Below are 15,158 nucleotides of genomic sequence, written 5' to 3' on the forward strand. Positions count from 1 at the left end.
TGACAGCCATTGTGACCAGCCCTGAGCCCTCCCTTGTGGCTCACAGCACCAGGACTTCTTTTCCGGCATCCTTCCTCCCACAGGAAGTCTTTTGCTTGGATCCCTGCACCTCCCAGGGATGGGAAATGCCAGCGTGGGCACAATGCTGGGTAAAACTCACCAGCAAGGGGGCAAACAGCCCCTTCCCACTGCTGCACCCCAGGGCTGGCACAGCCCCAGCTCTGCTCCCAAATGGGGACAGTGGAAGCTGTGGCTGCCCCTGGATCCCTGGAAGTGTCTCAGGTTGGGACAGGGCTTGGAGCAGCATGGGATAGTGGAAATGTCCCTGCCCATGGCAGGGGTGGCACTGGATTTTCTTTAAGGTCCTCCCAACCCAAACCATTCGGTGATTCTGGGAAGGGTGCAATGCCTGGACAACCTTCCCTGTGCCCGCCCGTGGTGCCAGCTGTGCCTTGGCAGGACTGGGACACTTGAGGACACCCCAAGGACACCCCAGTGGCAGAGCTGGTTTACAGCTGAGCTGGGGGAGAGCAGCACACGGTGCTGGGGATCAGCAAATCCCTGGGGCACCCCAGGGAGGGACAGCCCCTGGGCACTGCAGGCGTGGCATGTTCCGAGTGGGGACAGAGGCACCCGCAGAGCCTGGGCAGCTGCCCAGGGGCCTGGCAGCCGTTTGGGAGGAGGAGGAGGAGGAGGAAGGCACCTGACTGCCAGGCAGGAGGCCAACTAGTTGAAACAGCTCCCGTGGTGGTTTGCATAACCAAGCCTGGCTCAGCCGGGGCTGGGCACATGCAGTGTCACCTGGGCACACACAGTGTCACCTGGGCACCGGGGCTGGGCACAGGCGGTGTCACCAGGGCTGGGAATGGGGCTGCATGGACAGGCTGAGGGGCTGCCTGCTCTGCTGCCATGCCCACCATGCTCTCCCTGTCCCAGTGCCAGGCTGTGCTCACCCAGCTCCAGCCCGAGCTACAGGCTCAGCCCACGTGGTCCCTCATGGTGCCACCCTGAGCACAGCCTGCTGCCCTGCCTCCCTGCAGGACACCTCCAAGGTGACACTGGAGGCTCTGACAAGGACACCTGGGCACGCTCCTGCATGGCAGCCCCTGCCAGGGAGGCAGAGGGGTGGATAAGAGCTTGTGGATAAGAGCAGGGCTGGGAACTGGAGCTGCTCACATGACAGGTGAGCTCTGCCAGCTCTGGGGCTATGCAGAGTGGATGAAGGTGGCACACCAAGCCAGGCATGAGGAGCCTCAGCCCCACCTGGGATGTGGCACTGCCAGGGCAGAGGTGGCATCCCCCATGCCAAGGGGACCCACGGCTCTGATGCTCCCAACGAGAGTGGCTGCTGGGTCACACCAGTTCCTGCCACATCCAGAGCTCAGGTCTGGGTTTCATGCCAGCTTGCCCTGGGGTCTCTTTCTGTTGATCCCTGGATTAGCTAGGGTCAAAAACAGGGGGAACAAGGCTTGGGAGCAGGCAGGCTCAGGGCAGGGTGCAAGGGAGGCAGCACAGCTCATGGAGCAGTTAAAGGAACTGATTGAAGTGTAAGAATTCAAGCTTGTGGGCTTCACCCCGACTGGTTTGGGAGGAGCAGAGGGGCCCCCGACTGGTTTGGGAGGAGCAGAGGGGCCCCAGCCCTCAGCCACTGCCGCAGGGAGCAGCCAGACCCCTCCTCTCGTGCCCTGTTGGAGCCTGCCTGGGGTTTTGGGGAGGGGAAAGGTGTGGTCCCTCACAGGAGAGAACGTGAAATAGCACAGAGCTTTGTGTCTGTGGGTTTGCATGTGTTCCTGAAGGAGCCTCTTGCCCTCCTAAGGATTTTTCTATCTGAAGATCTTGGAGCAGTTTCTTTCCAGGGTGAGTCAGTTGTTTGCAGAGCAGGAAGCCTGAGGAAAGCAGGTTGGCAGCACCAGCTCCAGGCTGTGGCTCCCAGAAATACTTCCTGCAGAGCCAAAAAGCAGGGACAGAGCCCAGCCCTGGGGGCAGGTGGCCTGGCTGGGACAGGTGACAGTGCCCGGGTACAGATCCGGACACAGCAAAGCCTTGTGCAGCCGCAGCAAATCCCCAGAGCAAACAGGTTATACTGCTGGAAGTGCCTGCCTGGCTGTCCCAGAGGTGCTGCTCAGGGTTCTCACCTCCACATCCACCTGTGAGCCTGTCCATGCATCCCCAGACCTGCTGGGACCTGCTCTCCTCACCTTCCCTGGCCTCGGCTTTCCCACAGAATTGGGATGGAATCAATACTGATAATCGCTTTATCCTGGTGACTCCCTGATGCCCACCTGGAAAACACCCAGCTGTCTCATTCCCCCTCCCCACCGGCTTTTTGGGCATGAGGTGACCACACTGGGTGGTGACAGTCCCCTCTGGCCAGGACACCTCCAGGAGCTGTGCAGAAAATGGGCAATGATTTATTTGGGTGTAGTGGGATGGGGGAGGAGAGGAACCCCCTGATGCAGGAGGAGAGGTCGGGGGACAAACTTCCTGATGTCCTCAGATGATGGGACAGGGAGGTGTGGGCTGCCAGGGGTTGTGCAGGGCAGGAGCTGCCCATTCCCTGCAGCAGTTATGGGTGGCTGGCAGTGCCCACCTGGCCAGGCTGGGGATTCCATCTGCACTGGGATGTGGGCATGGACATGCATGGACAGGCTGGGTGGGAGGGTAAGGACAGATCTGAGCGGGTTTGCCCTTTGCACAGTGGTTTTCATCCTCTGAGACCTTGTGCATCCAGCTGCAAACTTCATTTTCCCGTGGGAGCCAAGCACGGCAGGGACTCCCACAGCCCCCCTGGCAGGAGGGCCAGCACAGCCAGTGACCAGCAGTCCAAGGGGCCCTGGAGGATCCCAGTGAGGGTTTGGAGGTGGTGGCCTGACCCCCAGCAGGGCAGGGCTGTCCCTGGAGCGTGCTGGGGCTGGACCTGCCGGGAGGTCAGGCTAATGCGGGAAGATCCTCCTTGTGCCTTCTTAACCCCAGTGTGAACCTGCCCTGTCTCCTCGGCCTGATTAGCACTGAGAGGCTGCTGGTGGCACGAGCAGCTCTGAGCAGTGCCAGCAGCACGGTGTCACCATGGCAGGGAGGTCTGAACACCTCGGAGAGCCTCAGAAGCTGAGCTGCAGCAGGAAGGTGGGCAGGAGGTGTGCTTTCCTCCCTGCCATGCTGCCACCTTCCCAGCAGCAGGGATGGCAGTGCTCCCAGCAGGGGACAGGCTGGCCAGGCAGTCCCTGCTCCTCACCAGAGCATCAGCAAGCTGTGAAAAGTCGCCTGTGGCTTGGGGAGGTGCAGGATGCTGGTGACAGCCCTGGCAGGGGGGTGACACTTAGCTGGGTGGTGACAGGCAGCAGGTTGCCAGGTGTAAAGGGTAGGATCCGGGCAGGACCTGGGCTGGGTGTCACCTCAGCTCCATTTCACACCCAGGGTGACACCGAGGGACAGTGTGCTGGGAATTCCAGCCCTCGCCCAGCTGGGCAGAGCCAGGCTGAGGTAGTTCAGGGGCTGCCAGGACTGCAGGCTGTGGCTCCTGGAAAGCCAAGGGGAGCTTCTGGGAGCTTGGAAGATGCCAAGGCTGTGGCTGTGGGTAGAGAGCATGGCTGTGATGGCTTGGTGGTGCAGCCACCACCCAATGTGGCACAGGTGGTGATGTCCCCAAGGGCAGCGGCTCTGCCTGCCTCTGAGTGCCACCACAGGTCTGACTTGGTGCTGTGGGCAGCTGGAGGGACAGTTGGTTCTTCCAGACAGGGATTTGCTCCTGGAGCCAGCAGAGAGAGATGAAGAACTGCCAGTGCCAGGGTGAGCAGTGCCTGTGGAGCTGAGCTGGTGTAGGTGTGCCAGGCTGTGCCATGGCAGGATGTTTGCCATGTCCTCTGGACAGAAGGGACCTCGTGGGGCTCTGTCAGCCTGTGAGATGGACACCAAACCTCTGAGGGGGACAGGGACAGGGCTGCTCCTCCTTGCTGGTGTCCCTGAGCCCACAGCAGTCATGTGGCTGCAGGGACATCAGAAGAGGAAGATCTGAAAATAATCACCCCCTCATGTTTTCCTTACAAAAAAAGGAGAGGGGGGAGTTGCCACGGTGGGGAATTCTTGTGACCAGCAGAGCTGGCTAACAGTCAGCTCCTCGGTGAGTCAGGACCTGTCCCCTGCCAGGGCACAGCCTGGTCCCCTGTGCTGCCAGCCACAGCCTGGAGCCACAGCCTTTCCTGCCACCTCCAGCTGTGTGTGTGAGTGGAAGAGAATTTTCAGTGAAATTCCTGAGAATTTCAGTGTCTCAGTGTCCTGCTGGTCTCGACCATGGTCCCCACTGCTCCCAGTGCCACTGGGCAGCCTCTGGGGTGCAGGGCTGGTGTCACCTCCTGCCCTGTCCTTGCCCCACACACACAGAGGCAGCAGGAAGGAGGTGAGGTGGCACTGGGGGAGCCCTGCCTGCTCCTGCCCTGCCCTGCCTGTCCCCACGGCCAGGATGTCACATGGCAGGGCTGGAGAGCTCAGAGCTGATGGCACATTTCAGTCCCTGCTGTGCTTTGTGCCCAGCTCAGCACGTGCCAGCTGCTGTCTGTTGGTCCTGCCTTTGGTTTGGGGGAGATAACAAGGAATTTCCTAGAAAACCTCACCAACGTTCAGACCCAGGCCTGTGCCCTGCCTGGCTGATGCCATCGAGTGGTGACAGCGACAGGCTGGCAGCACTGGGGGTGCTGGGTCAGTGGGTGGTGTGGATTTTCCACCCACATTTGGGTGCCAGCATTTGCCAGGCTGGCTGCTGGCAGGGCTGGTTGCCCCGGGGTGCTGCTGCTTGTCCCCAGGGTTGCAGGCTGAAGCTGTCACCCTCGGGGAGGCACAGCTCTGAGCACTCTGTGTGTGCCCAGGTGTGCTGGCACTGCCTGCCAGCCCTGGCAGAGCACATCCCAGGACACAGCACGGCCAGACAGACAGGGCTGTTTCCATGAGGTGGTGTTGAGAGAGGAGGTGGCTCTTGGGAACAGCCTGTTCCCTGCTCTGTCTGCTTCCTGCACCGCCTGCCCTTGCTGTGCTGGCAGCACTGGGGTGGTGCTTTAGGGTCTGGGGGCTGCAGGGTCTCCCTGGTGGGTCCTGCAGCCCTGGAGCTCAGGCAGAACCACCATGGACTCTCTAATTTGGATCCTGAATGAATGAGCTGAGTGTGGTGTGAACATGCAGCTCTGTAACCTGTGATACACTTTGCTGCCCTTCTTCCTAAACCCGACACACCTTTGTTTGAAGTGTTCCAGCAGAATGTTGTTTATCCAGGGCATTATTACCAGTATCTCAGGCTCCCTTTTTCTATCCTGTGACTCAAGGACAGTTTAGTGCAATTTCTTCCATCTTTCCTCCATATCAAAGTTATCCTGGCAAGTTCATGTTTATTGTTTGCGGTTAATGTTTAATATTTCCCATTACTGGCATCTCATGGTTGATCTTAATTACACCTTTCTAATGTAAGACAAAAGTCAGTGGGCGAGACCATGCTCAGGCTGGGGCTCAGAGCCTGGCACAGGGCACCCCTTTTCCCACTCAGAGCCACTTTTTCCCACTCAGAATCTCCTTTTCCCACTCAGAATCTCCTTTTCCCACTCAGAACCCCCTTTTCCCACTCAGCACATCTCAGGCTGTGTTGGGAGGGTGTTGGCACAAAATCACCGAGTAATTTAGGTTGGAAAAGACTTCTGAGATGATCAGCTCTAACCTTTGAGTCCAACCTCTGAGTCCAGGCTGTGCTGGCACACAGCAGCTCCAAGATGGACCAGCAGAAGTTGGTCTGGAGTAGCTCAGGAGGAAGAAGGAGCTGCTATTTGCTTAGTCCAGGCTTTAAATGAGGTTTTGCCTCTTGCCGGCTGGGCTGAATCGTTCAAACGGATTCGTAGAAAGTTAAAAAAAAAAAAAAGGAATTAAAAATTAACAGGGGGCAGAGGGCAGAATGCCTGGCAGGACAGCGAGGTGTCTCGTGCTCTGTGCAGCCCGGGAGGCTCCTGTGAGCTTTCCCCAAGCTGGGCAGGGGGTGAGGGAGCTGTGCTGGGCTGAGTCACTCGCTGTGGCTGCTGGCAGGGTCCCCTCACCTCAGGGACCACTCGCCCTTCATCGTGGGGCTCTCAGCCTATAAATATCAGGGTGTCAAGGAGCGCCAGGGCCAAGGCACAACCCGACACCACCTCTCCCTCATTCACAGTGACATTTTGTCAAATGCCACCGGGCAGGGGGGTTGCTTATCTGCTGGCACACACTCTGGTGACCTTCACAGCTCTGGCCAGGTGCCTCCTTGCTGTATTTACACTTATTTATAGCTCTCTCCTCCATTCCCACCTCTGCCCTCCTCCCTGGTACTGGAGCCAGGCTGCCCACCCCACACATCCCTCTGGGCTGGGATGGAGCTGCTGCCACGTCATTGGGGATGATGAGGGACTGGCAGCACCCAACCTGATGGCCTGAGCTCATGGGGGACCATGTCCCCTGGGTGGGACACAGCTGCAGGGACAGCAGGGTGCACCCCTGGGTCTGTCCCAGTGTGGGTCATGCCCCCAGAACCTCCTCAGTCCAGTTCTGGGGCAGCTCAGGAGGGTGCTGGGGGTCTGCAGGCACCCAAGAGGGGCGAGTAGTTGTGCTCAGTGCCACACCAGCCATCCCAGTGCCATCCCAGTGCCACACCAATGCCATCCCAGTGCCACCTGCCCAGCAGGAGCTCATCCAGCTGAACAGCCCCACAGTGTCCATCTCCTGTCTCCTGTCTCCTCCTGTCTCCCTGCAGGGCTGTAATCCCCGTTTGAAGCAGTCTGTGATTACGGATTTCCCTGATAAGCCCAGACGACTCTGCAAAACCCCTGCCCAAGGATTTTCTTTCCTTTTTCGAGCCAGGCCCGGGGTGAGGGTGAGGAGGGGGAAATTCCCCGTGTGGTCACACTGCCCGTGGGGCCGAGGGAGGGCTGGTGGGAGCAGCACTGGGTGTTCTCAGCATTTCTCACCTTCTGCTGCTTTGCTCCCAGCCTGAGCACCACCGGCTAATTCGGGGCTGTGTCTGCAGCACGTGTGGATGTATATTTATCCCTTAATGCTCTGGGTAGGCACTTGGCTGTGGAGGGAGGAGCTGAGTCACCATTTGCTCCCCAGCGAGGAGTGGGCTGCCTGCTCCTGCCTGCTTCCCTCGGCCTCTCCAGGCTGCTGCCTCTTCCCTTCCCTTTTCTCCAGACACCTGAGTGCCAGGGCATGGCAGAGCACCCCGGGCTGCCGTGCAGGCAGGATGAGGCTCTCAGGAGGTGCTGCCCGTGGCCAGCAGCGCTGTCACACACGCCGGCACACTTCAGAGGCTGCGGCTTGTGCAGGCTGACTAAGCACGGGCAGCTCTGTGCCATCAGCTCTGTGCCCACAGCCCACGCCAGAACACTTGGCCACCACTTCAAGGGGCTGCACCCGGGGCTCCTGCAGATAAGGGTGATTGCTACCGGTGCTGCTGTTGGAGTGTGACACGGGAGAGGACCTGCAGGTCTCTCTGTCACGGTCACTGCGCCGTCCCCAGCTCCCTGAGGCGGTTAGGCGGAGCAGACAATGAGCTGAGCCCTTGCTTTGCCCTGGTTTAGGTTGCTATTCCCTGGCAATTCCTGCTCTCCCTGTGCTCATGGATACAGCTGCCCCTGGGAGTGAGCAGCCTGAGCCCAGCCAGCCTCTCCAGTCCTGCTGACTGGTGGGGTTTTGTTTGAGGAGCCCAGGCTGACACTGGAAACAAGGAAAACATTCCCTGTCTCGTTAATTCAGTATTTGAATTAGAGTTGGGGTTGGAGAGGAGCTTCATGTTTCTTCAAAGACCTTAAATGGCAGAGTTAACACTGCTCCAAGACAGAACTGAAAGGGAAATGTCCCACCTGCTGTCCCCAGGGTGTCAGGAGCCAGCACTGAGCTGGGGCATCCTTGGACAGAGCTCCTGGGGACACTGGTGACAGTGGCCTGCATTGACCACCCTCACAATGGGGCAGGGAGATGGAGCTGTGCTCACACCAGCTCCTCATGCTGTCTCACCTTGTCACTGCCCCAGGAAGGACAGATTGGGGACATTGCACAGGGACAGGGAATGGAGCAGTTGGTGCTCTGGGGGTGCTCAGGGGCAGTGCTGGGACAGGAGAGTTGGCAGGGTGACCTCTGCATGTCCTTGTCACACAGTTTGGAGACTATCCCTTGTGCTCCCTCGGCACTGCCAGCTCTCCCGTGGGCATGGACAGGGCTGGCACTGGGGTGGGCAGGGGCTGTCCAGCTGTCCTGGCTCCAGCAGCCTCAGCAGGGGCATGGAGTGAGCCTGGAGGTCCCTGATGGCCTCCCATGGCTGAAGTGCCAAACCCCTCCCAGGACAGTCCCAGCTCTGCAGCAGGTCAGTCAGACCTCTGCAGGAGGAAGCTCTGTGCAGCATCCCAGTGAGGATCTGCTCTGCCCTGCAATTGTGACCACAGCTCTGCTGGGGCTGAGCTCAGACTTCTGTTTGGGCTTTAAAAAAAGCTGAGGGAGATGTCTCTGAACAGAGCTATTCCCAAATCCTTTCCACCTTCCAGCCTTGGCTTCCAGGAGCAGCTGCTGGAGGGGATGCCCAGGCTGGGGCTCTGCTCCCCAAAGGATGGAGGTGTTGGCATGGGAGCACCTGTGGAGCTGCCTGGGCATCTCCTCACTCAGATCCATTCACCAGACACTGCCAGCAGCTCTCTGGTCGCAGCCTTGCTGCAGCACACCCGGGCCAGGTGTCTGGGCTGGAGGATGCCTCCGAATTTCTGAGCATGTCTCCATGGGTGTTTGCTGGCTGCACACCAAGAACCCATGGCTGATCTTCCTACAAAGTCCCGAGTAAAATTAGAACAAAAGTTCACTCCTCTCCCAAGGCAGCAGGAAGTGCAAAGGGTGGGAAAAGGGAGAGTGAGAGCAGATGAGGTCCTGTGCCCACAGCTTCCCCATGGCTGCTGCCACCCCTGACCTGGGCAGAGAGCTGGGCTCTTGCCCACCCCAGAGCCAGCCCAGAGGGGCTCTGCTCTCCGTGCTGCTCAGGGCGATGGATTCTGAGCTGGGAGTGATGGATTCCCTCTGGAGCCTCAGCTCTTTGGTGGCTGGGCTGGGTAAATGGCACTGTCCAGCAGAGGGACTGGCTGGAGTGCTGCGATGCCCATCTGGGTAACCACATGGATGACCCCACTAAGCAAAGGTTTCTCCATGATTTTCAAAGAGGAGGAGACTCAGCACAAACAGAGCTGAGTTTTGGGCATTCCTGCCCTGCAGAGCATCCCCAGATGGCAGTGGCAGGGCAGTCCTGCCCCGGAGTGCCCAGAGAGGGCAGCTCAGCAACGTTAGATTGCAGGAGTTTATTTTTACCCAGCCCTGTTGCCAATGGGGACATGTCACATCTGTGGAGTTGATCAAAAGACATCCCGAGCGCTGGTGTCAGCTGCTCCTTGTGATCTCAGCACCAGGATCTTTTCCCTTGTGGCATATCAAAAGGAGCAGGAGAATTTGACTGCTCTGCTATTTTTAATTGCACGCACACACGCACACACAGAGACACACACGTATATCTATGTATGTATGGCTTGGCTAAAAATAAAAGCCTTTGCCTGTGTTCCCATGGGAAGATCCAGGGAGAAGGGGGAGACAAAGTTGTTGTGAAGACTTTTTCTGGAGCAGGTGCTGGAGCAGGGACAGGAAGGCAGGGAGAAGGCACAGCAGGTAAGGGACACGTGTGAAAGGCCAAAGGACATTGATCCCAGAGCAGTCCAGGCTCCCCTGAGCAGAGGGGACAGGACAAGAGGAAAGGCAGCATCTGTGCCCCCCAGAGCTGGCAGTGGGGACCCTGACCTGCTGCATGTCCCCTGTCACCTGGGAACAAAGGTTTTGCAGGGTAGGTTAGAAAATCCCCATCCCCAGGGGCTCAGTGAGGAGTATCAGATCCCAGAGCCCCTCAGGGGTGCCTGGTACACTTTGGGCACCACAGCTGTGGTATTTACCTGCTGTACATCCCTGCAGCAACAGGTGAAGGGAGGCTGCTGGGAGAGCATCCCCAGAGCTCTGGCTGGGGCAGCATCAGCAGCTCTGCTGGTCCAGTGCAGCCCCACTATGGCCCTGGGCACGGCTGGGCAGGCTGGGACAAGGTACTGCCTCACTGTCAGGCCATAAAACCACTCTGTCCTGCCCTTGCTGTGTGCTCCAAGGTGCTCTCCCCATCTTCCAGCTCCCCTGGGACTGGGCAGGGTGGGAAGCAGGTGGGAAATGCAGAATGGGATGAGTGTGTGCACAGGAGTGTCCTTTGGAGTGTCCTGAGTGTGGTGGGGAGGGTGCCAGACAGGCTCCTCAGCCCAGGGGAGCACAGTCAGTAATCCCAGATTATCCCAATTTGAAAAACAAAAAATGAGAAGAGAAAGAAAAAGAGAAAAGCTGTCTTTTTCCCTTCCTGCAGCTGGGTTTGAAATCCCTTTTCCTTCCCACTGAGTGATGGCAGAGACCCTTGCAGGGTGCTTCAGGAGGAGGAGGAGTCCCCACGTTCCCCTCTCTCACATGCTCAGATGTTTGCCTGCTCCAAAATCCATTTGCTCTGTAAATAAACTCGCTTCCCTCACTGCCAGAAAACTCCCCTTGGGCAGCCAATGCCGGGAGGAGTCACACCAGACCTTTCCCCTCTGTGTTTTAACCTGGACAGCGAGGCAAAAGCAGGCAAATCCCACCATCCCAGTGCCAGGGCAGGCAGCTGGTGCTGGTGCCAGCCCTGGCTCCCTCGGGTGCTGGGTGCAGCCGTGGGGATTTGTGGCTGCAAGCCAGCCCCAAGTGGGGCAGGTGCCAGCTCCTTTCTGTATCTGAATGGAGATTTTCAGCTCAGTTCCTGGAGCTCACATCACCCCGTGTGCACTCAGACATCCACTCATTTCCACGCTGCTCTTACCGAGCAGGGAGCAGGGTTTGGATTGCCCTGGTGGTGTTTTGGGATGTGCAGCTTCCCCAGAGGGACTGTCCTGATGTGCTGGGGACAGGGGCAGGGCTGGGTGTGAGGCTGGTCTCTTGTGCTGATCCCCAGGCCACCATGGATGTCACTTTGAGGGCACCAAAGGCAGGAATTACCCCCTAGGAGCACCACAGATGTGCTGTGCCCTGAGCATCTGCATATTCCAATGCATATTCCAACCTCTGCCACAGCTGGAATGCAAGTGAAGAAGCTGAAGGAGAAATGAGGCTCCAACGAGCTACCAGCAGAGGAAGGAAAAACCTTCCTTGAGCTTGTGATTGAACAATTTGAAGACTTACTAGTTAGAATGTTGTTGCTGGCTGCTTGCATTTCTTTTGTTCTGGCTTGGTTTGAAGAAACGATCACAGCATTTGTAGAGCCTTTTGTAATCTCACTTCTATTAGTAGCCAATGCAATAGTGGGAGTGTGGCAGGTATGCAGAGATATTTACAGCAGAGGGGGTTTGGTGGCAGGTGTGGGGCTGTTCCCAGTGACCAGCAAGGCCAGTGCCAGGCCAGTTTGGTGCAGAGGTGCCACCACACCCTGCCAGTGTCACTGCTCCTGGGGAGAGGGGCTGCAGCAGGGCTGGGAGATATCCCCACGGGGGGATTTGCTGCTTGCACCTCCAGATTCACCCATTCTCTCCCCCTCTGTGCACAGTATGAGGTGTCTGGCGAGGAGCACCTGTACTCCGACTTCCCCGAGATCGATCTGTCCCAGCTGGACGCCACCGACCTGGACTCTGCCGGCTGCTTCAGCGAGCTGCCCTGGGGCGGGGAGCACTCGGAGACCGACTCCAGCCAGTACAGCACCGACGACTCCGAGCTCTTCCAGGTACCCCCATCCCCCCGAGGGTGGAGGCAGGGGGAGAAGGAGGGTGGGAGGAGGGAACACACTCGGCTATTAATATCTCCTCCCCAGCTGATTAGTGCTCCATTAATTTGTGCACCTAAATGGGGCAAGCGGAGTAGGGCTAATGAGGAGGTGGAGGAGGAGCAGAGGAGGCTGCTGAGGCAGCCCTCCTGAGCTGGATTATTCCCAGGGAATTGCAGCTGGGGTGCAGCGTGTCCTGTTCCATTCCCAGTAGGCCAGGGCGGCAGTGTGGGGGTCTCAGCGCTGGAATAATTCCTTTCCCAGGAGCAGGAACAATCCCCTTGCCCTGGTTTCCCAGCTCTGGCAGCCTCCCCTTTGTGGGGCTGGGGTCCCTTTGGCACAGGGACTGGTTCCTCTGCTCAGCTCTGTGCTGGGATGGATCCATGGATGCTCCTGGGCACAGGCAGGGCTGCTCCATGTCCTGTGTTTGGAGAAGAGCTGAGCATCTCCTGGAGCTGTGAGGACAGGGCAGCACAGGCAGGTTGGGAGATGCAGAGGAGCTGGGCACAGAGCAGGCTGGGCAGCCTTTCCCAAAGCTCATGCCATGCCCTGGATGTGCCTATCCTTTGGGCTGAGATCTCCATGCCCTCCTGAGCAACACCCAGGCCTTTACCCCCTTGGACGAGGAGGTTGTGACCCACTTGTACCAGCTAACCACCAACCCTGGCTTACATTTTGGGAGGAGGAAGATTTCTATTTAAACAAGGAGATTAAAAAAAAAGCCTCGGTATTTTCTAACCTGCCCATAATAACAACCCGCTGGCTTTTCTGCTGGGCTGATGCTGTGCTTGAAAATGGTCCAGTCCAGCTGAGGGACCTTCATCACGAGATGCATATTTTCCATGAACTTCCTGGGGAAAAGATAAACAGAACAGAAATGCAAAAGCCAGGCCGACGAGGAGCAGTGGAGTATGATGAAATGTATCCCACTGAACTTGTATGCACAGCAATCTCGTGCCAATAACAGGAGGAAAAGAAATGGAGCCAAAAATGGAGCATCCTGCTGCCTCTCCCTGGAGCCTGCTCTAGTAACTGCGAGCAAGGTTAGGGCATGGAACAAAAGATGTTTAATTTTCAAACAAGAGGAGAGAAACACAGGAGGCTGTGTGCAGGCAGCAGTCCTGCCTGTGAGCCTGACTTCACCCCCGTGCTAATTTTATCGCTGATGGTAGCCTGCTCCTCGTTGGACATGGTTTACATTCAGATTATGATGGAGGAGAACCAAAAAGAAAGAGCTCCTGGCTCACTCCAGCCATTCCTCAGCTTCTGCATCCTACTCTGGACTTCAGTGCTGTATTGCCAGACTGGAAGGAGCTCGTGGGGCTGGGTGGGACTGGGAGGGCACTGGCAAGGCTGGAGATGCATCAGCAAAACCAAAGCCCAGATGAGAAGAGGGAGCCAAGTCAAGTTGGAGCAGTGGGCAGGGAGGAGGCAGGAGCAGCCCCTGGCCCTGCCTGGCCCTGAGGGAGATGGGCCTTCCTGCAGCTCCCCTGACCCAATTTTGGGTGAACAGCGTGATCTGGGGATGCTGATGGGAGATTTGGGAGTGAGTGGGGCTGAGCTCTGGACTGAGCACTGAGCACTGGGAGCAGTGTGAGGGCTGAGAGCCCCTGAGGAGCTGGAGGTGTTTGGGGACTTTTAGTGAGCACAGAGTGGTTGTTGTCACAAGCTGAGCTTCCCCTGTGCCCTCCTGTCCCTGGGCATCCCTGGCTGAGCTCACAGCTCTTGCACTCGCAGCTCAGGGTCAGGAGGATTTGGGCAAGGAGCCTTTTCATCACAGATCCTTGATGTGCTGCTGTTTGCCTCGTGCTGGGGTGGAGGGCCTGTTGGGAGGGGAGATGCTCTGATTCATTGTGTTCCTGCTGGGCTGCAGGTGGACAGACTGACGCTCCTTTTCTGGGTCTCATCCCATCCTAGGGCTCTGCTGGGGAAAAGCTCTCACCCTGGGGTCAGTGGGAAGTGTGGGAGCTGGCGTGGCTCCGCTGCTCCCTGTCCCCTCTCCACCATCCCACAGACCCTCCGCCCAGCCTAACGCCTCCCTTCTTCTCTGCCTGCTCCTTTCAGATAATAGACAGCGAGAACGAAGCGCTGCTGGCAGCCCTCACCGAGACTTTGGATGATATACAGGGAGATGACATGGGCCTGGCTGCCTTCCGACCTCTGGAAGAGGGGGACACGCTCAACCCTGCCACCACCTCACCTGCCCCCTCCCCCAAACCCACCGCCCCGGTCACGGGGGTGCCACCCCCGGCCCCCGAGTGTGATGAGCTGTCTCTAGTAAGAACCCACTTCCTACTGTTTAAGGTGGATTTGGATGAGCCCCAGATAAGCCGGCTGCATGGGTATGATAGGAAGCCAAGGTCTGAATTTTTTCATTCTAGGCTTAAAACTCTCTTTAACCGTCAATACCAAAGCATATACTTGTATTGTATACGTATACATGTTCTGCATCATTGCTGTCACCTCCATCACCATCCTCACGGGAACGAGCTGTGTGTATTCCAGTTATCTATGGGGTGGGGGGCAGAGGGCTGGGGGCTGCTTTGGCAATGCCCACACCTGCTCTTAACCCGTGTGCAGCTGTGGGGCTGCCTGGGGGTCTCCCTGGCTCGTCCCAGCCCCGTGCCCATGGGCAGCGGTGGCTGTTTCCCCCTGGCTCTGCCCCGGGCTGAGCTCCCTGCTGGCACAAGAGGGGCTTGCCTGAGTGTGAGCTCCTGCCCTTTCAGCGGGAGGGTTTGACCCTCCCTGTGCTTTCCACCAAACTCCCTCAGGGGCTCTGTGGCCTCCAGTCCCTCCAGATTTGGTGGCTGGAGCATCCCTCTTGGTTCCCTGCAATACTGGGGCTCCAGCCCTGTCTCCCTTCCCGGCCAGGATTAACTGGCAGCCTTTCCTGCCATCCCTAGGAGATTCCCTGGGACAAGACACCCAGCCTTCTCCCTCCTGGGGCTCACAGTGCCCCCCAGCCCGCTCCCGGGGTGTCCCCAAAAACCCAGACAAGGGGAGGAGTGACATCCAGTGGTGACAGCGTGCATTTCCACCGCCCACGCCCCGCGCAGGGGTATATATCACACATGACCTGTATGTGTATATATAGGATGTATACGTTGCAGGGGCGGGGGGGAAAGGGTTCTGGGCGCTTCCACCAACAGGAGCCTCACTCCTAAAGCTGCGGGTGACCCAGCTGGCATCTCCTGGCTGACCCTGACCTGGGCACCCCGTTTCTATCACTCCCTACCCCCCAGGGCTCTGGGCAGCACGGGAGCCCCAGATCTGTCTCTCCTGCAGTCCCCAGTGCCTACGCAGTCGTCTTGCTGTTGAGCTGTTG

General features: G+C 58.2%; 1 protein-coding gene across 1 annotated transcript in view; it reads left to right on the forward strand.

Annotated features, from left to right (window-relative positions):
• The window catches only part of PPARGC1B (PPARG coactivator 1 beta), a 45,283-nt gene that overhangs the window by 18,043 nt on the left and 12,082 nt on the right, over window positions 1–15,158 (forward strand). The window contains exons 2-3 of the mRNA XM_085074039.1: window positions 11,621–11,794; window positions 13,898–14,110. Of these exons, the coding sequence (XP_084930165.1) occupies window positions 11,621–11,794; window positions 13,898–14,110 (387 nt within the window). The remainder of the gene's footprint in view (window positions 1–11,620; window positions 11,795–13,897; window positions 14,111–15,158) is intronic.

This window comes from Lichenostomus cassidix, chromosome 13 (genome assembly GCF_008360975.1).
Source record: "Lichenostomus cassidix isolate B80296 chromosome 13, HeHo_3.0, whole genome shotgun sequence".
In the NCBI taxonomy this organism is placed as follows: domain Eukaryota; kingdom Metazoa; phylum Chordata; class Aves; order Passeriformes; family Meliphagidae; genus Lichenostomus; species Lichenostomus cassidix.